Genomic DNA, 20,796 nt, shown 5'->3' on the forward strand with positions numbered 1-20,796 from the left:
TTGTTGAGAAAAATGAAACACGATAAGCATTCTATTTATTTGTACATTTGTATTTGGATTTATTCACTGTTCAATTCTATCTATTGACTAATGCATTTAAATTTAAACCATTTGATATATAGATTAACGATCAATATTAGTATACACAATAAATCGTACAGAAATTTAAACGTTCATGTAAGGTAAATTTGAATGGTTGCTTTCTGACTGATTTTTAATTTGTATGGGATGCTATTTATGTGGAAAACAACATTGTTTGTATGTTAAGGATGATCATGTTTTGATTTTTTATGGTGTGTAATTTAATAACGGGTAGCATTTATTAATTGTTCATGGATTGTCGACTTGTTACGGTTGACTGACTTGTAATCAATGTGATTTATACATTGGAGTTTTTTCCTTATTGGTGAGTACTATATTTTTATCAATGTAAATTCTTGTAAAGATGAAGAAGTAATTTATTTAATTCATCTGAAAAAATATGCATTTAAATCTTCAGAGCTATGTCCAATTTAATTCATCAGAAGACTGAAATCATTTGTAAAGTGCAGTGACTAGAAAAAAGGGGGGACTTGATTATCAAATGATTTCTGCAAACCTTAAAAAGATTATGATAAAACATATCAATAACAGGTCAACATGGGTACCAAAAAAGGTAAAATATATGACTGGACACTAAATAATAATAAAGAGAATTGTGCAGTTGAAATGTTGAAGTTTTGATAGAATGTAAAACTGCAATTCAACATTTTCTTCTAAATTACTCTGATTTTTCAGTAGCAACAACAAAATTTACAAACTAGCCTTCTCGTTACTCACATTGCAGAATTTACTTAATTCTTTTCTTGTATATTAATTGCTTCTTGTACTGATTATGCATGAGCTATTTTTCGTTGTATAGTAAGTATGTGAGAATAATCAATCAATCAATTGATTTGATGATGATGATGGTCGGCTTCTTAACGTCCAGCAGCAAATTGATATGTATATATTCAGGATGAGAACAGTGACGGATCCAGAAATTTTCATAAGATGGAGCCCACTGACTGCCTAAGAGGGGGCCCGCTCCAGTCACGCTTCAGTGATTCCCTATATAAGCAACCAATTTTTTTCCCAAAAAGGGGGGCCCGGGCCCCCTGCCCCCCCCCCCCCCCAATCTGCCTCTGGAGAACTTATTAATGTTATATGAAAAGTTACCCTGCTTTGTACTCGACAGACACACAGTGCCAGATTTTTAACTTGCTAGTTCACAAGGTAACAGTCTGATGGAAGATATGTCACCTTACCTGGACACATTATTCTGATTTGCTTAGTTACTCCTTACTTCAATTGAAGAGAATATTATATTTCTTGAGGAGTTAGTGGTTGATATAATCTAATGTATAATATTATATGAATAATAAAGCATTAATATTTTCATGTGTATACAGTGAATAGTAAAATAAATGAATAAACTGTAACATCATCATGGATATTGGTCTCTGGGTATTGATAATGTCTATTCAATTTGTTTTGAGTGATGCTTTCGTATATTCAACATCCTATCTGCACTTTTTGATGTTTTCTGGTCTATTTGGGTGGCATCAAAGCTCAATTATAATCAGGTCTACATTAAACGGCAGAAAGATGCTTATTTAATTATCTGTAGTTATCTTCATGGGAACAGATCAATTTGATCTACAATTTAAAGCTAATTTAACATATATACATTTAAGATAAATCTTGTAGATCAAGAATATAAGTTGACTTTGGCCAAGTCAGTACTATTAAACAGGGTGACACTTACTATCATGGTAGCTTTAAGTAAGTTATTTCTACAAGATCAGTGGTCTTGATTTGTCCAGCAACAAATATGATAAAATTGTTGACAAGTTTAGATTTTTGATCAAGTATTTATTTAAGTGTTATCAGTATTTTTGTTATTCTATAGTGTATCAAGGTATGTTTGTATATATGTTGACATTGTATATTTTAGTAATTGATCTGTTTTGATCAATAATCAATAAATCTTGTATTGTAAACTTCAAAGAACTTTTGTAATACAGTATACTTAAGATAAATGGTTAATATTTGGCAATTTGTGTTTGACATATAATATACTAGTATACTGTTGGGAAAAACTCTGTTTGGCATCAAATGCTACATTAAAAACTAGAAACAGTTTTGAACTACACAAAACATAAGTTTAACTCTATGTGTATGAGCCTTTGCAATTTGTTGAAAGCCCAACATTCAATTTATATATATGAACAATGATGAATGAAACAAGAAAAGTAAAAAATAGCATTTCCTTGTTTTTAGTTTTATCAATTTTCATTTGAAATTTTGTGTCATGGATGAATACAGTGGCGGATCCAGAAATTTTCATAAGTGGGGGCCCGCTGACTGACCTAAGAGGGGGGCCTCTCCAGTCACGCTTCAGTGATTCCCTATATAAGCAACCAATTTTTTTCCCAAAAAGCCCCTAAATCCGCCTCTGGAATACACGTTTTTTATTATATCTAGTAAACATAAAAAGCTTCAATTAATTCTTAGATAATGGCTTGTCAAGTTTAAAAAGTTAAAACCAGATAAACATGATAAAGTACATTGTGTCAAAATTGATAGTACTTTCCTTATGTAAAGATTAATTAAGTTAGAGATTGATATTGATTGCCTTTAACGATTTTATTAATATATAGTTATAGGTTAGTCTGAAAAAGAAGTTAAGTGTTAGTTATATCAGCCTTCAGGCATACAATATAGATTGGTAAAATTGAAAATTGTTTTCAATCTAAATAATTTCGATAAGTTATTTATTTCTTGTAACTTGTATAAGTTGAATGAAATTCACATGACAAATGCATTCATTTTATTATCATGACTGTAAAGGAATGGATTTACCAGACAAAGAGTCGACACATTCATGACCATTATTTGTATTTCACAAGAGGATATACATTGAATTCACTTTAAAAGAGAGGCTAAAGATAACTATTGGACTTTTAAACTTGCAAGTCAAAAATTAAACTGATAATGCCATGGAAAAAAAAGAAAAAGAGCAAAAAACAAAATCAGTAATGCGTATACAACACACAAGATAGTAAGATTTAGCAACACAAACCCCCTTTAAAATTGGGGATGATCTTAAGTATGGAGAAGTCATCAATTATAATCAATTATGAATATGATTTTATTTTTCAGATAAATGAGTAATATAACTTAAAAATACAATATAAGATGCCTTTGATGATTGAGGGTAAACCCATTGGTGGTGTACCAAAGACAGTACAAGAATTCCTTGATAAATATGACTTTAAGGTAAGTATGAACTTACTAAAGCAATATCAATACTCAAATCACAGACCCATTATAATTAACAGACAGTACACCTGACATTTGATCAGATAGTATCAGAAAATTTGAATACTGAAAGAAACATAATTTGACCCTCAAAGAAGCTTTGCTCATAGATTTGTCAGTAAATGAGTTGACAAAAATCTTCCTCACCTTACATCAGATCAGTAATTGCATGATTGTATATTTGGTCATTTTTGGTTTGAGTCACTTTGACTGGGGAAGTAGGACATAAATATCATTCTATTTTCAATCACGTGTGATTACAAATTGAACAAATATTAAAACCATTTTGCTCTTGCTAAATGTTCTAATGTGTTACTCTTCATTTACTGTAAATCAACTTTAATTTTCACAAACAATTATTTATAGTGACTTTCATGAGTAAAAATTAATTTTAATGAATTTCACAAGTAAAAGAATAACAGGAATATCAATTGTCGCAAATATATTTAACTTCAGTCTTCTCTTATATAATATTATTACACAGTCTTCACGCTAAACCACAAGTCCTATGGCCATGGCTTGTAAAATTCTTATCTACAAGCAAACAGATAACCAACTGAAATTTTCAAAAAATTGAGCTTCGTGGTTGTAGACTCAAAGTTTATTGTGAAGGCTGAATACATCAATGAAATTAAAACATAGCAAAATTAAGTTGGTTTACACTTATATCTTAATGTTCAGATAGAAATTCTACTCTTTGGTTCAAGTATACTTTAATATTCTTCTTTTAATGCCTACGTCAGTAAAATTAATTGTATTAATTTGAAGCTGTCAATCTGCCAGATCCAGTCTAATGGCCCCTGACCACATTTTACAATAGACCCTAGACAGCTTGACACTTATAAAATTGTAATAAATTTTGGCAAGCATGGGGCAATGGTTTTCTTATATTGTAAAACTGCACTATGAGTATTTGTGTATTATTGAACTTGTCATCACCTAAGATTATAAACCGTGATAACCCATAATTTAAATTACACAAAAGTCTTTTATAGTACAATTAACTTTATGATGAAGCATAAAAACTATTATATTTAAATCTTGTTTTTGATTTATGATAAGTTTGTTGCTAATTTTTGTTTATGAAACTGTTGGCCTGATACAATGTTTTCTCAAGAGAAAGTTTATTATACTATGTATACAGGGAGTAGATATTGGTGTTATATATTGCACTACGTACTTTTATGATATATGATTGTTTTTATGAAAATTAAAAGATGCAAGTACAAAATGTATATTGTTAATATTGTAAATGATCGGGCGTGTTGTCTTCTCAAGTATATATTTAATATTATGACAAAAAGTATTTATTGTTTTAGCAAAAATCAAGTTGTTAACCTATAGGAACATTTTTAATAATTTTTTATAAAGCAATAAAACAATAGAAAATATTGAACTTTGCCATAACAAATGAAAAAAAGAATATGTTATGTTTAGTGGAAAAATTACCTCTTTTTTTTATCTAATCTTGCCCTCTCTGTCTGTCTGTCTGTCTGTCTGTCTGTCTGTCTGTCTGTCTGTCTGTCTGTTGCGTTTTCAGACTTATCATCCAACAACTTCCTGTTTACCTAACATTTACATCATTTTTCACATGAGTAGCCAAGTTGAAAAAACATTTTTCTCAGGAACTACAATACAAGAATTTCTGAAATTTGGATTCATCATGCCCTTGCAAGAATCCTAGGATATACCAAGACCTTACTGAGATATTTTATTTAATTTCAAGACTTTTCATGATTTTTAAGGAAAGTATTGAAACAGGATTTCCTGTGATATTCCGGGAAATCCTGATCCTTAGGTTTATATAAGTCAGCTTTACCATTTGATGTGTTTTCAGATTCAGCACTAAACTACTTCCTGTTAACGAAATATTTGGGCGGGGGTATCATCAGTGACCAGTCGCTCACAGTTTCTCTTGTTTTCGGGGGTGAACTGAAATATTTATTGTTTGTGTTGTTTCACCACATATAACTTTTTTGTTGTGTTGTAGGATTCGTCTAATAAGTTGAAATCAGGTCCACTTAAAAAGGTAGCACCTATAGGTTTGTTGTATGTGGGACAGAGAGAATTTGCAGCCACATCACCTGAAGATGGTAAGTTTTAATCAGAAGGAAAAAAAAGAAGATGTGGTATGATTGCCAAAGAGACAACTCTCCACAAGAGACCAAAATGAAACAGAAATTAACAATTATAGGTCACTGTATGGCCTTCAACAATGAGCAAAGCCCATACCACATAGTCACCTATAATAGGCCCAAAAATGACAATGTAAAACATTTCAAACAAGAAACTAACAGCCTAATTTATGTACAAAAAAATAACGAAAAACAAATATGTAACACATAAACAAACAACAACCACTGAATTACAGGCTCCTGACTTGGGACAGGCACAAACATAGAGAATGTGGCAGGGTTAAACATGTTAGCAGGATCCCAACCCTCCCCTAACTTGGGACAGTGCTGTAACAGTACCACATAAGAACAAACAATAAAAATCAGTTGAAAAAGGCTTAACTCATTAGATGGACCAAAATACAAATACCAGTACTACAAATACAAGTGGACTATTTTGGTAATAATCTTCATCAAGTATGTAGTACTAAAATCAAGGATTTGGAATGCCAAGTTCAAATTTTTTGGACATCCAAATCAATAGGGAATAAAATGAAATACTTTCTAGTAGAATACATATAATTAAAATGAACAGTAGAGTGCAAAGAGAGATGGTTTGGTGTTTTTAATCCTGTACAGGGCCACCCTTAAAAAATTGTTTGTTTGGCATTGCCGACCCACACTATCAGCAGGTGGGTAGGTAGGTAGGGATTTTTTTTTTTTTTTTACATTTAAAAGCCTTATACATGTAAATCATGAAGTCTCCAGATCAATGTTGTCTAAAGCATTGCAGCATTGTTGTGTGTACATGCTGGTGGTTTCTTTGAAAGGGGTCAACCATCAATGTCACATTCTACATCATATGGATAATTTCACGTAAGACAGTCAGTTTTATTGGCAAAGTTAACCAAAGTACCCAGAAAAAAACACAGAACTGAGGCAGGAAACTGACAAATTAACCATATAAAATGTATGACGTGAAAATTGAACTTTTATTGTGGGACTGCCCATTGAACAGAGGCCTGAAGTCACATCTTAAAGTTGTGGTCACAGCTTGGTAAAATTACCATAAGTTAAATGGCTCAACCACTACGGCTCCTTGTACAAATGGACAAAGATTTAAAACTTTGATTGTTTGCTTTGGTTTTATAAACATCACTTTCTACACCATATGGGTAATTTCATGGCAGTCAGTTTTAGTGCCGTACTAAACCGTAATACTTGAAGGAAAATGCCAACCTGTGGGAGGAAACTGACTAACCTTATCACATCTGACATGAAAATCAAACCTTAATTTTGCAACTGCCCAACTAGGGCTCAAACCAATACCTGGAGGCTAGTAATCATACATGTAAGGTGTGACGAACTACCATACAAACACGCCTACTTCCCCTGATAAGTTTTGAGGATTTAAAGGATCTGTTCCAAATTAGGATAGCAAAATATTAAAAATTTGGAAGGTTGGCACAAATAGATATGGTGTTTATACTAATATTATCCAAGTGCAAGGTTTTTCAGGGATAGGTTTAAAACGTATGATAAATTCAAAATGGAAATATGCAGCAGGACAGACAATTTTTGCAGATAAATAAATTATGGGTTGTAATGCTTGTTTGATTAACAGAAATCTGGACATGCATTACATGAATACAGATAAATTAATGAGCCCTTAGAATTGTGGAAAAGGAGGGGATTTTATTCATCACTAGTACACTGGATACATTTATAAATATGTTTCTGTCAGTATCTTTTATGTTTTAAGAATTATCTTATTCATGTTAAGAAGGCAGGCAAGAAAAGGGGGAAGTACTTCAATTGACACAAGATGCTAGTCTTTAAAATATGTATGTTTTGTTCCAGGCTAGCATCTACTGGTACAAAACTACTATAAACCTGTAAATCATTATGGTCTTTAAGCTTTGGTGCTTACAGCCATAATTATCTTGAATGCATCATTGTGGTTCTGACTACAGTAGATACTTTGTTCTCTGGTTCAAGGGAAAATTTGTCAATGATTAATTTCAAATATTTAATAAGTTCAACAAATGTAAGAGCCACGCATATTTGTTCTGTGATGTCCCGGTGAAAAACTTCTATCTCATGAAGCGACAAAGTCAAGCAGAAATCATCTGTTTCTGCTTTACAAAAGATAAAATTGAGTCCTCTACAAGGTCTCTCAGAACGTTTCTTTCAAAGAATAGCTGAAATTTGATTTTTGATAAAATCCATCTCCCTTAACCAATGCATTGCAGCATAGGGAGATGCCTTCCCCTGCCGGCCTCTTTGACATTACTTTTGGCAGACTTTTTCTATTCCATGTCATTTAAATGTTTGCTCCCAATACAGTGTAAGGCAAGCGCTTTTAAGATCATGATTTGAAATAAGTAAAGTCAGGAACAAACTCGGCGGATACGATCAATTTCCGGCACATTTTCGATTTTTTATTTTTAGATAAAAAAAAAAAAAATTTCTGAAACACAAATAAAATTATTTGAGCGGCAAGTTTTTCAGTAGGTCGGGCGGCAATGCCAAACAAATGAAATTTTATTTTAGGCCCAGGTATAACAATGCAATTTATCTATAATTGAGTGCCTTTGATAAATTTTACATTTAGGTCCTTTTCTGTTCAAACCTATCTATTTGTCTCTTTGTTTATGCAGTGTCTTTATTATAGAACAATGGTGGTGTGCACTGGTGTGCAGTACATTTTGTTATTAGAAAACATTTCTAATAAACATTTTTTATGATGTATAAGATACATGATATCATTTCATTTCATTCATTCATTTTACTGGAATTTTTAAACTATTGTTTGCATCAAATGAAAGTAAACTGATATACTTAAAGTTATTTGAGAAACATGTTTACTGTCATTTGTCATGCAAGATTCCCTATTTAATATTTTAAAATGGTTTTTGTAGGTAAATTATAAGGTGATTTTGTTTATTTTTTTTAGAGAAAATACTTGTTATGGGATCAGAAGATGCTACAACTTGCCACATAGTTATAATCCGACATACAGGTATGGTATATTGTTAATTTATGTGTCATTTTGTCTCAAGTGAAGAGTTGTCTCTTCGGCAATCATACCACATCCTCTTTTTTTATATGGTATATTAAAAAGTTTTCTTTTAAAAAAAAATATGCACACACAGAATAAGCTTAAGTATATAGTTCTCCCTCTCTCAGTTCACCTGACAGTGTAAACACAACTTCTCTTTAATAGTCAAAAGGATTTCAATAAAACATCACCAAAAAAAAAATGCAGTTTATATTATATTTATTTGTTTTGCATGAACCAAATAGTTCTAATCAGTAATTTTAAAAGGGAGATAGTTGAATTTACATTTGAATTTCAATAGAGCATTCTCACAGTATTAAAAGATTGTCATGAACAAACTTTAAAAAAAACACCTTCAATTTGAGATAATATTAAAAAAAACCTGCAATTTGAGATAATATTATCATAGTATGGGAGAGTAAAAAGTTTAAAGGGATGCCCACTTTATTTTTGTATGTCCATTTGATGTATGCAGAATAACATAGGGTATGTTGTTTATGGGATGATTTTAGAAGTCCCTTCCTACCTACCACATTCATTTTGATGAAATAACCGTTTTATTGCATGTGACATTTTAGGTTGTGGAGCAGTATGCATAGCTCATTTTGATGGATATGGTTCAGACAAAGCTGTCAAAGATATCATGAGAGTTATGAATGACTTGTGTAAAAATAAACCATTTGGCAGGTAGGTTACACATGTCATATAGAAATAAGAAGATGTGGTATAATTGCCAATGAGACAACTCTCCACCAGAGAGCAAATGATGTAAAAGTTAGCAGCTATAGGTCAGTCACCTTACGGCCTTTGAAAAAGTCTCATACTGCAAAAACAAGGTATAGAAGGCCACGAAATGACAAATGTAAACAAGCGAGAAATCTAAGCCTGATTTATGTACAGAACAATAAATGAAAAAAAATTATTTTGGGATAAGCACATCAAATGTTGTGGGGTTAAACAATGTTTTGAGCACCAAACCCTCCCCTAACTTTTGACTGTGTTGTAAGTTGTAACAGCACAACACAAGAACAAACTGTAAAATCAGTTGAAAAGGGCCTAACTCACCAGATAATTTCAAAGCATACAAACAGCTAACAAAAACCCAAGAGGGATAGTTGATAAGTTCTAAGTAATAAACTACTACTTAGTATAAAACTTGAAATGATTGCATGCTTATGAATAAGGTGAACAGCACTTGATTTTTTATGACCCACCTAGGGGCATTATGTTTTTTGGTCTGTGTGTCTGTTCGTTTGTCCATCTGTTCCTTCCTTTGTCTGTCCATTTGTCTGTCTGGCTGTCTGTCCTGCTTCAGGTTAAAGTTTTTGGTCAAGTTAGTTTTTGATGAAGTTGAAGTCCAATCAATTTGAAACTTAGTACACATTTTACCTATGATATGATTTTTCTAATTTTGATGCCAAATTAGAGTTTTTACACCAATTTCAGGGTCAACTGAACATAGAAAATGATAGTGAGAGTGGGGCATCCATATACTATGGACACATTCTTGTAACTTGCTGGATCAATATATGTGTTTAATATTTGACTTTTGCAGGTATGAACTGCATATTGCAGGTGGATTTAAAGATGATGATGAGTCATCGGAAAAAGTTTCTATTAAGACATTAAGTAAGTTCTAATTGACTTTGTATAAATGCAAAAATGGTTGGATTATTTTTCTTTTAGAAATGCAAATATAGCAGTAGATATTAAACAATGCCAAAGTAGTTTGTTTGGCATTGCAGTTCTGTTGAAATTCAAAATGAGGAAGATTTTACTTATGTAAAGGGTTTTAAAATTACCAGCAACTGGCACCATTTTTGTCATTCAGCTTAATTGACAGAGAGAGAAAAAAAGAAATATTTTCCAGCAATTAATTTGAACATAATAAGGCTATATAATATTATCCTCCTATTGAACTAGTTTAAAATGTTCAATCTGAGAAGCTTGAATATCAAGAAGAAAGAACATTACAAGGGAGATAATTTACTATCATTGAAAGGGAACATAATTTATTACATTTTCTGATTATTGGAAAAAGCTGGTTAATTTAAAAAAAAATCTTTTTTATTTATAAAATATTTTCCAGTTTACGTTAAAGAAACCTCCTGGTACAAATGCTTAGAAATTGATTTCTTGCTTTTCCAAGTGAAAGAGAAAACAGTTTCTTGGAGAATTCAAGAGGAAAATATACCACTTTTACTCTTATAAAAATTAAGCTTGAAATTATTGCACCCATAGATGTCCTTTTGAGAGATTTGTTTTTGTATTTTCAGATGCATTTAACAGTACATCAGAGGAAATTCATTTAATTTCAGCATGTATTTGTGGTAGGTATTAAACATATAACATTCTGTAAATCCACAAATTATTGCAAGGTTTTTATTAATTCGATTTAAAGGGCTTGACTGTTAAATCGCGTTATCAAAGGAAGGCAAGACTTGATACAGGTCAATGTAACGCGCATGTCTTAATTCCATTACATGGCATATCAATTTTAACAGCTAAAGCACTCCTCACAATATTTTGAATGCACGGTCTGCTAGGAAGTAACTAAATTTATCTAAGGTCAGATTGTTGAGTTTATTGTATGCATAATTTATGTAAATACTTATCTTATTAATTTTTCATTTTCAACATATTATTGATTAATTAATTTAAAATCGGTCACATTCAACTTGATAATTTATACATTAGTGGACAATTTACTAAAGCAATGATTTATGTATAGTATACAAAAAAAATTTGTTAATGTGAATAATACAACTGATTGAGTATAGCAATTATAAGAAATCACATTCTGATATCTGATATATATATATCTGTATAAAGATTTTCTTGAAATTGCAATAATTAATCTTAAAGTTTTGTCCATTTTAAAAAAATCTGAATTTACAGTAAATATCTATCTCATTAATCACATAATTTTTGTAAAAATTTACACCTAAAAGAGAAGATTTTGGTGCAGATTGTGAACAATAGATTTCAAGTTCTAAGAAGTAGTTGCTGTGTTTTCTCAACTTTTGATAGTTACCAATCAGTTTATTTTTTCCTTTTTTAGCTCACCTGGCCTAAAAGGCCATGTGAGCTTTTCTCATCACTTGGCGTCCGTCGTCGTCGGTGTCGTCGTCTGTCGTCGTTAACAATTTTTCAAACATCTTCTCCTCTGAAACTACTGAATGGATTTGAATGAAACTTAGCATGATTGTTCCTTAGATTATCCTGCACAAAGTGTGTGCTTCTATTTTTGATCCGTCAAAAAACATGGCCGCCGTTACTTAAAATAGAACATAGGGGTCAAATGCAGTTTTTGGCTTATATCTCAAAAACGAAAGCATTTAGAGCAAATCTGACGGGGTAAAAATGTTCATTAGGTGAAGATCTATCAGCCCTGAAATTTTCAGATGAATCAAACAAACCATTGTTGGGTTGCTGCCACTTAATTGGTAATTTTAAGGAAATTTTGCAGTTTTTGGTCATTATCTTGAATATTATTATAGATAAAGATAAACTGTAAACAGCAAAAATGATCAGCAAAGTAAGATCTACAAATAAGTTAATATGACCAAAATTGTCAATTGACCCCTTAAGGGGTTATTGTCCTTTAATGACAATTTTTCACAATTTGTTCATCACATTTGCTAACTTTAAAAAATCTTCTCCTCTGAAACTACTGAATGGATTTGGATGAAACTTAGCATGATTGTTCCTTAGATTATCCTGCACAAAGTGTGTGCTTCGATTTTTGATCCGTCAAAAAACATGGCCGCCGTTACTTAAAATAGAACATAGGGGTCAAATGCAGTTTTTGGCTTATATCTCAAAAATGAAAGCATTTAGAGCAAATCTGACATGGGGTAGAAATGTTCATTAGGTGAAGATCTATCAGCCCTGAAATTTTCAGATGAATCAAACAAACCATTGTTGGGTTGCTGCCACTTAATTGGTAATTTTAAGGAAATTTTGCAGTTTTTAGCTCACCTGGCCTACAAGGCCATGTGAGCTTTTCTCATCACTTGGCGTCCGTCGACGTCGTCGTCGTCGTCGTCTGTCGTCGTTAACAATTTTTCAAACATCTTCTCCTCTGAAACTACTGAATGGATTTGAATGAAACTTAGCATGATTGTTCCTTAGATTATCCTGCACAAAGTGTGTGCTTCTATTTTTGATCCGTCAAAAAACATGGCCGCCGTTACTTAAAATAGAACATAGGGGTCAAATGCAGTTTTTGGCTTATATCTCAAAAACGAAAGCATTTAGAGCAAATCTGACAGGGGTAAAAATGTTCATTTGGTCAAGATCGATCAGCCCTGAAATTTTCAGATGAATCAAACAAACCATTGTTGGGTTGCTGCCACTTAATTGGTAATTTTAAGGAAATTTTGCAGTTTTTGGTCATTATCTTGAATATTATTATAGATAAAGATAAACTGTAAACAGCAAAAATGATCAGCAAAGTAAGATCTACAAATAAGTTAATATGACCAAAATTGTCAATTGACCCCTTAAGGGGTTATTGTCCTTTAATGACAATTTTTCACAATTTGTTCATCTAATTTGCTAACTTTAAAAAATCTTCTCCTCTGAAACTACTGAATGGATTTGAAGGAAACTTAATATGATTGTTCCTTAGATTATCCTGCACAAAGTGTGTGCTTCGATTTTTGATCCGTCAAAAAACATGGCCGCCGTTACTTAAAATAGAACATAGGAGTCAAATGCAGTTTTTGGCTTATATCTCAAAAACGAAAGCATTTAGAGCAAATCTGACATGGCGTAAAAATGTTCATTAGGTCAAGATCTATCAGCCCTGAAATTTTCAGATGAATCAAACAAACCATTGTTGGGTTGCTGCCACTTAATTGGTAATTTTAAGGAAATTTTGCAGTTTTTGGTCATTATCTTGAATATTATTATAGATAAAGATAAACTGTAAACAGCAAAAATGATCAGCAAAGTAAGATCTACAAATAAGTTAATATGACCAAAATTGTCAATTGACCCCTTAAGGGGTTATTGTCCTTTAATGACAATTTTTCACAATTTGTTCATCCCATTTGCTAACTTTAAAAAATCTTCTCCTCTAAAACTACTAAACCAAATTCAACCAAACTTCAACTGAATGATCAGTAGGGTGTATAAAATAAAGTTTGTGCTTTATTTTTTATTTCGTCAAAAAACATGGCCGTCATGGCTAAAAATAGAACACAGGGTAAAATGCAGTTTTTGGCTTATATCTCAAAAACTCCAGCATTTAGAGCAAATAAGACAAGAGTTAAAGTATTTATTAGGTCAAGGTCTACCTGTCCTGAAATTTTCAGCCGAATTGGGTAACCGGTTTTTCAGGTATAATGCCCCTGAATTGATGATTTTAAAGAAATTTTGCTGTTTTTGGTTATTATCTTGAACATTATTATAGATACAGATAAACTGTTAATAATAAAAATGTTAAGCAAAGTAAGATCTACAAATAAGTCAATTTGACCAAAATTGTCAATTGACCCCTTAAGGAGTTATTGCCCTTTAAAGACTTTTTTCACAATTTGTTCATCATGTTGACTTACTTTAAAAAATCTTCTCCTTTGAAACTGCTGTATCAATTTCAGCCAAACTTAGGCTAAATGAGTTTCAGAGTATCTAGTATAAATTTTATATTTCATTTCCTTGTATGTCAGAAACATAGCTCCTATGGCTAAAATAGAACATAGGAGAAAATGATTTTTTTTTGCTTTTGAAGAAAATAGGACGATTCAAAGAACATTTAAATAAATTGAAAAGCCAAAATAATCATTGATGAGAGATTTAACCAAAAAAATTAAGGTGAGCGATTCAGGCTCTTGAGAGCCCCTTGTTTCTTTATTTTAAACGATTACTGATTTGTTACGGTTTTCTCATAAATCTGAACACTTTTTTACATCCTTTTTACAGATTTAAACAATGAGGTAAAGAAAGGTGTGAATTTCCCTGTGATATATGGATTAGGTAGGTTTATTGGTGTCTTTAATTTGTAAAGAATAGTTTGATGTACAAACAATTTATTTGAAATTTGAAATGTTTGTACTTTTTAAAAGGTTTAAAAAGTGAAATTGCTTTTTTGAATATTATACAAACAGGGAAATTTCAAGTTTGAATATTATACAAATTGTCCTGGTCCTTTCATTGTTATAGATTCATTAATTATCTAAACCAGTATTAAGGTTGTACATAACACTACAGGGAGATAACTCTGTAAACATCAGCTGCAGGTTTAAATTACATTGTATTGTTTAGAAAATATTAAGCTTCTCAATGATCAAAATTGGTGTTAGTCAAACAGCTATTTATCCAATGAAAATTTTCCGATGTGTTTGGTTCAAGGTTTTTTTTTTAAATTTTTATATTTTTTGTCATATGGTCAAAGTTAACATTTTGTCAAAATTTTACGGAAATTAAACGAGCCAAATTTATTTTAGTGAAGGCGTTTGGTACCACCTTAAATTAATTTCATTGAGAATTTCATGAGATCAGCTCTTCTTTCTTTAATTATACAACAACTTATTTAAGACTTTGAATGTAAAAAGAAAAACAGCATATTGTATCTTCTCCAAAAGATATGAGAATATCTGTATTAATGTGAACAGAATACATTGTGTACTTAATTATCCAAGGTATCCCTGAAAAATCAAGCAAAGTAAACTTTATTTAAAAAAAACTATTTAAATGACTATTTATACTCTTGTGACCATTTAACAGAATGGTTGAAACAAATATCCCCTATGTCCACCCTGTGAAGAAGTTTTGTCCATTCTGTACATACTATTACAAAACATATAGATATAGGAAGATGTGGTGAGAGTGCCAATGAGACAACTCTCCATACAAATAACAATTTAAAAAGTAAACCATTATAGGTTAAAGTACAGCCTTAACACGGAGCCTTGGCTCACACCGAACAACAAGCTATAAAGGGCCCCAAAATTACTAGTGTAAATCCATTCAAACGGGAAAACCAACGGTCTAATCTATATAAACAAAACGAGAAACGAGAAACATGTATATATTACATAAACAAACGCCAACTACTGTACATCAGATTCCTGACTTAGGACAGGTGCAAACATTTGCAGCGGGATTAAACGTTTTAATGGATCCAAACCTTCTCCCTTTTTCTGAAACAATAGCATAACATCACAACAAAGAAAAACATACGATAAAATATCAATTGGCAGACTTAACTCAATCAAAAAACGTATGATTAAACAATGAACGAATAAATTTGTTGATTTAGATAAAATTGAAAAACTTGTACACTGATTTTAATTTGGCAATTTGTTTAGCTGTAAATGTAAAGACAGGAGATGTATACAGAGGCACATTCCTAGATCATGGACCAGATATGCCATTAAGATCTGCTAGACACTTCACAGGAACTGAAGAGGTAAGGCACAACTTATAAAGATTTTAATATAAGTAAAAAACCCAGAAAAAATGGATTCATTTTTAGTGACATAACATTTATTCTTTTAGAAGATATCTTTTGAAGGGTTTAATAAATAATTATCACTAAGATATTTTGTCAAAAATTGTTCAGTAAGTAAATTGCTGTTTCAGTTGTCTTTCGTCAGATATATAGAAAAACACAAAGAATTTAAGGAAATGAAGTCAACTTAAAAGTTAAGGACCTCATTGAGCACTGAAATGTTAGGATTCATTTTCAAAATGATTGATCCATATAGTATTTATAAATTTATAAACAGATTGATGATAGCTTTACTTTGAATCATTGCAATAAAGCTTTATCAGAAGTCAAATTACAATTAAGATCCGACAATAGTGTCAACTTCAATATATGGGTAAATAAATGGAGTGTAAAAATACTAGTAAATTATAGATACATTGTAAAAAGTAGGGAGAAAAAATGGGTAGCTGGGTTGACTTGTTTGTTTAAAAAATTGTCCAGCAGGTATGAGAAAAAGTGGGTACCTGCTTTGTTTAACCTAGGACTTGAAAATACACAGAATAATTTGAAGCATATTTTAAATTTGCAACTTCATAATGAATTTGTTTTGGAATTGATTTTCTCTTCTTTTTTTGCGCATAGATTCAATAAAAAGATTGATCCATCTAAATTCTTATAAAGTAGTTTGAATTGTCTCCCTTTGTGGTAATAAATTATGCTTTTTTCCAGGTGATAAATATTTATGATCACAGAAAGAGTCAGATCCGATTAGATCCTATTACATACAGTACTATGGATGAGATAGAATTACTGTGTAGAATGCCTGACCTATTTATAAGACAGGTTTGTCATGATAAAAATTTGTCTACATTTCAAAACATGCTATAGGGAAAAATGTTCGGATAGAACACTAGATATATGAACTTTATAGTAGCTTTTTTTGATGTTTTGCAATGCTTGTTTTTTAGTTGTAGTTTATATGACATTGTGTATAAAAGAAAAATTCATCAATGATACCAGACTTAGGATTTTTACGCTACCACATGTTTCTCTACGAAAGACTCAATTGTGGTGCTCAAATAAAAAAAGTATTAAACAGCTAAATTAAGAACAAAGTTGAAGAGCATTGAATACGAAAAATCCACATAAAATTATGTAGATTGATTCACAAATGATGATTGTTCACTGTGTTCAGACAACAGCGTTTTTGTTATTTCTATCAATTTTCATCCTCTGATTAACACTGCATAATTATACAACTATACAGTTCCTAAATTCATGGAAATTACAAATTCAAAATTTTGTGAAATTTAATTCAGATGGTGAATAACTGCCAAAAAAAAGAAGTCCAGTGCAAACATTGACCAGTTTACGATCCCCAAACTGACTTATTTATTATTTTAAAATGAAAGGAATTACATTTATTATTATTAGATTTTGAAAAAAATAGCGGCACGCCTGTTATTTGGTAAAATTAGTATTTATTATGTGTCATTCAAAGTGAATTTTAAGTCAGATGATGTTGTCAGTGTGGAATTGTTTATAAGTATATGATAGATAATTGATACACTCTTTATTTCATACCAGTACTGTTTTTCTGAAGTTACAGAATAAATCCATTCTGCAATATTTAAAATTAAAACTCTGTAATATAGTTACATGCAATATTAATCCATCACCATGTAACTTGATTTTCTTATTACTTTCCAGCATTTATCTACATCACCTGACCAGGAGCCTCCACACTTTGAGGCCTCAGTAAGAGCTGCTCTGGTACAGATTAGAGATTATCCAGATCCTAAAAAGTCCATGTTTGCTGACGGTAAACCCCGATGTTATAATCTGGAATCAAATGGCTCATGGACAAAAGTATGATGAAAAGTGCTGTGATCAAATTTATATGTGATATGACAGAATTTTTATTTCTATTAGATAATAACAATTATCATGATTATATAAGTTAGAGTATTGTTTTATACCAGAAATTGTTAATTTTTTATACAATTTTCTGTTGTAGTTCAGCAAATGCATTTAAGCTTTAAATGCATTCAAACTTTATATATTGCTATTATTTACCTTACATGATTTGATCTGTAATGACGCAGCTGAATGAAAAGTTATGTATACATAGTTTATAAGGTAGGTTAAAGTTGTTTTTATTCCCAAAAGTAAACTGTTAGCTCTGATAAGAAATTGATTACTTTTAATGTATTGTCCTTTTCATCGTCATTATTTATACTCCATTAAAATCATGCCTGCCAGTTAATTTATATATCTTTTTGAAAACTGACAAAATATGTTTGTTTTTAATCTAAGTACAATCATTCTATAACATCTATTTTCCCAAGACTGTGATTGAAAAAAAGTTCAAAAATGTTTGGAACAGAAAAGAGGGAGGAGAAAGTTAAGACCAATCAAAGTTATTTATTGATGATTAAGAAATCAACCTCTACCTTAAGCAAACCAGAAACCTGAGGTCAAATGAATTCATATGTGTTATACGAAAATATTTTTTTTTTTATTGTAATAAGTGGTTGTCATGGGAAATGTTACCACTTCACCAATGTTGCTTCACCTGAATGAATACTTTATATAAGTTTTATAGTCGACATCTCATACCCAACTTTAAGGTAATCGATAACAATTTTCAGATTCAGCACTCAATCTCAAAACTTATTTAGACTAGTGTAAAAAACACAGATTAGTGCATTTAATTGTATTGTTAATATGGACCTGATACACATTTAAATGTCTATGGTCAGAGTTCAAAATTAGATAGTTCATTGATCTACATTTAAGGAATAAACTGGTTGAAGAGATGTTTTTTAATCCTTCAGCCATCATTTTTTAAAATTTATTTATTTATGTTTACATGCAGAATCAAAAGTTAATTAATAATCATGCAGTATTAGATATGCTTATTTTATTTTTTTTATTTTTTGTATATGTAGTTTTGTTTATTTTGAAAAAAATTTAGTTTTTTGGCATGTATTAAAAAGGTAGGTCTTTTGAAAAATGTCTTTATATTGTCATATACAGGTCACTTGTTTTATATCTGAGCCAGTTATGACCAAATGTAGAACATTTAAAATAAGAAAACTAGAATCATTTTGTACATGTCCATTCTTCATGTAATAACTCTTTTTTGTAAAAAGACAAGCTTCTAGCAAATTTGAAGTAAATCATGTTGTACACATTTTTAGTAATTTAATGAAACAAAAGATATGTAAAAACTCAATTGGTTTCCCTTTTTATTTTAATTTGTAAATATATTGGGGTATGGTATAAGTTTGTTAGTAAGCCAAGTCACCACTTTGTTAACTCAGCTTATATGTTGTCTGTGTGTCAACATTTAGTTAAACAGACCAAAGTTTTTGTTGTCTGGGTGTCCGCATTTAGGTTTACTGACAGTATATTTGCTTTTTCAAGGTGAGACTATTGTCCCAGGTTTGTAAGTTGTCATTTGTTTTTTGTTTGTTTGTTTGGATGACAATAAAAAACACATAAAAACCGGATCCCCACCATTAATTGATTTGTCTTGGGTGGAGGGTTTTCACTTGAACCATTGTAATTGTGTTTGGAACCAGTTGTTAAAAGAAAAAAATGGTTATCAAAGGTACCAGGATTTAATTTGCCAGATGCACTTTTGGCTACATCAGTGACACTCAGATCAAAATATTTATAAAGCCAAACAAGTACAAAGTTGAAGAGCATTGAGGACCCAAAATTCCAAAAAGTTGTGCCAAATACAGCTAAGGTAAGCTATTCCTGGGATAAGAAAATCCGTAGTTTTTCGAAAAATTCAAAGTTTTATAAACTGGCAATTTATAAAAATGACCATATAATTGATATTTATGTTAATTGATCATTACATATTTATTTTCTTGATTGTTTTTTGTAAAGCTGCTGATGGACCATGCTGTAAAATTAAAAGTTACCTTTCCTTGGAAATATATTGATCTTAACCAAATTGTCAATTCATACAAGTTGCTCTTTTGTCCTTTTTGTCATATTTTTAACTCACTTCAAATGCAGCGTATATATCTGGTCAACTCAAAGCTGACAAAATCTGGACTTTTTACTGACGAATGATAAAAGTTATCAAAGGTACCAGGATTATAATTTAGTACGCCAGACACGCGTGTCGTCTACATCAGACTCATCAGTGACGCTCATATTAAAATATTTATAAAGCCAAACAAGAACAAAGTTGAAGAGCATTGAGGATTCCAAATTCCAAAAAGTGGTGCCAAATACGGCTAAGGTAATCTATGCCTGGGATAAGAAAATCCTTAGTTTTTCGTAAAATTCAAAGTTTTGTAAACAGGAAATTTATAAAAATGACCACATTATTGATATTCATTTCAATACCGAAATGTTGACTACTGGGCTGGTGATAACAATTGTTCTATCTTAATACAATTATATTTACGCCAAAATGGAACATAATGGTACAAATCATTGAAGTGTATTACTAGTGATGTCTTCTTTGACTAGTTTCTCTTCAGAACATATAATATTGATATTAATTAATCATAATTTATCTGTGTTTTCAAATAGATATATGTACATGTTAGTTTTATTTTGAGGATAGATTATTGAATGCATCAAGTGTAAATGATAGAACGTGGGATGATATGTATTTACTCAATATCAGAAACTTTTGAAAACATATTTTCCTGTGATTAGGTCAGAACAAGGAAAAGGTATTACTAAGGAAACATAATTTTGTTGTTGCTATATACACATAAAATAATAGCTCTTTTTATTATGGAACAGTTAAAACATTTGTCTTTCCCTACCAACAATTCGATGTATTATCGTTTATAGAAATGAAAAAA

General features: G+C 31.0%; 1 protein-coding gene across 3 annotated transcripts; it reads left to right on the forward strand.

Moving 5' to 3' along the window:
• Positions 1-170: 170 nt before the first annotated feature.
• On the forward strand, positions 171-19,193 carry LOC143044195 (protein N-terminal asparagine amidohydrolase-like). 3 transcript variants are annotated; one of them, XM_076216092.1, is made up of 11 exons: positions 171-258; positions 3,184-3,300; positions 5,333-5,435; positions 8,413-8,478; positions 9,096-9,204; positions 10,073-10,146; positions 10,794-10,847; positions 14,446-14,499; positions 15,834-15,934; positions 16,685-16,798; positions 17,666-19,193. In XM_076216092.1, exons 2-11 carry the CDS (start codon positions 3,220-3,222, stop codon positions 17,828-17,830), a joined length of 921 nt encoding a protein of 306 aa, XP_076072207.1. In that variant the 5' UTR covers positions 171-258; positions 3,184-3,219; the 3' UTR covers positions 17,831-19,193. The 3 variants fall into 3 exon arrangements, with proteins under 3 accessions (XP_076072207.1, XP_076072208.1, XP_076072206.1); XM_076216093.1 differs by having other exon boundaries at positions 182-293; XM_076216091.1 differs by lacking the exon at positions 171-258 and adding an exon at positions 275-406.
• Positions 19,194-20,796: the final 1,603 nt, after the last annotated feature.

This window comes from Mytilus galloprovincialis, chromosome 9, assembly GCF_965363235.1.
Source record: "Mytilus galloprovincialis chromosome 9, xbMytGall1.hap1.1, whole genome shotgun sequence".
NCBI lineage: Eukaryota > Metazoa > Mollusca > Bivalvia > Mytilida > Mytilidae > Mytilus > Mytilus galloprovincialis.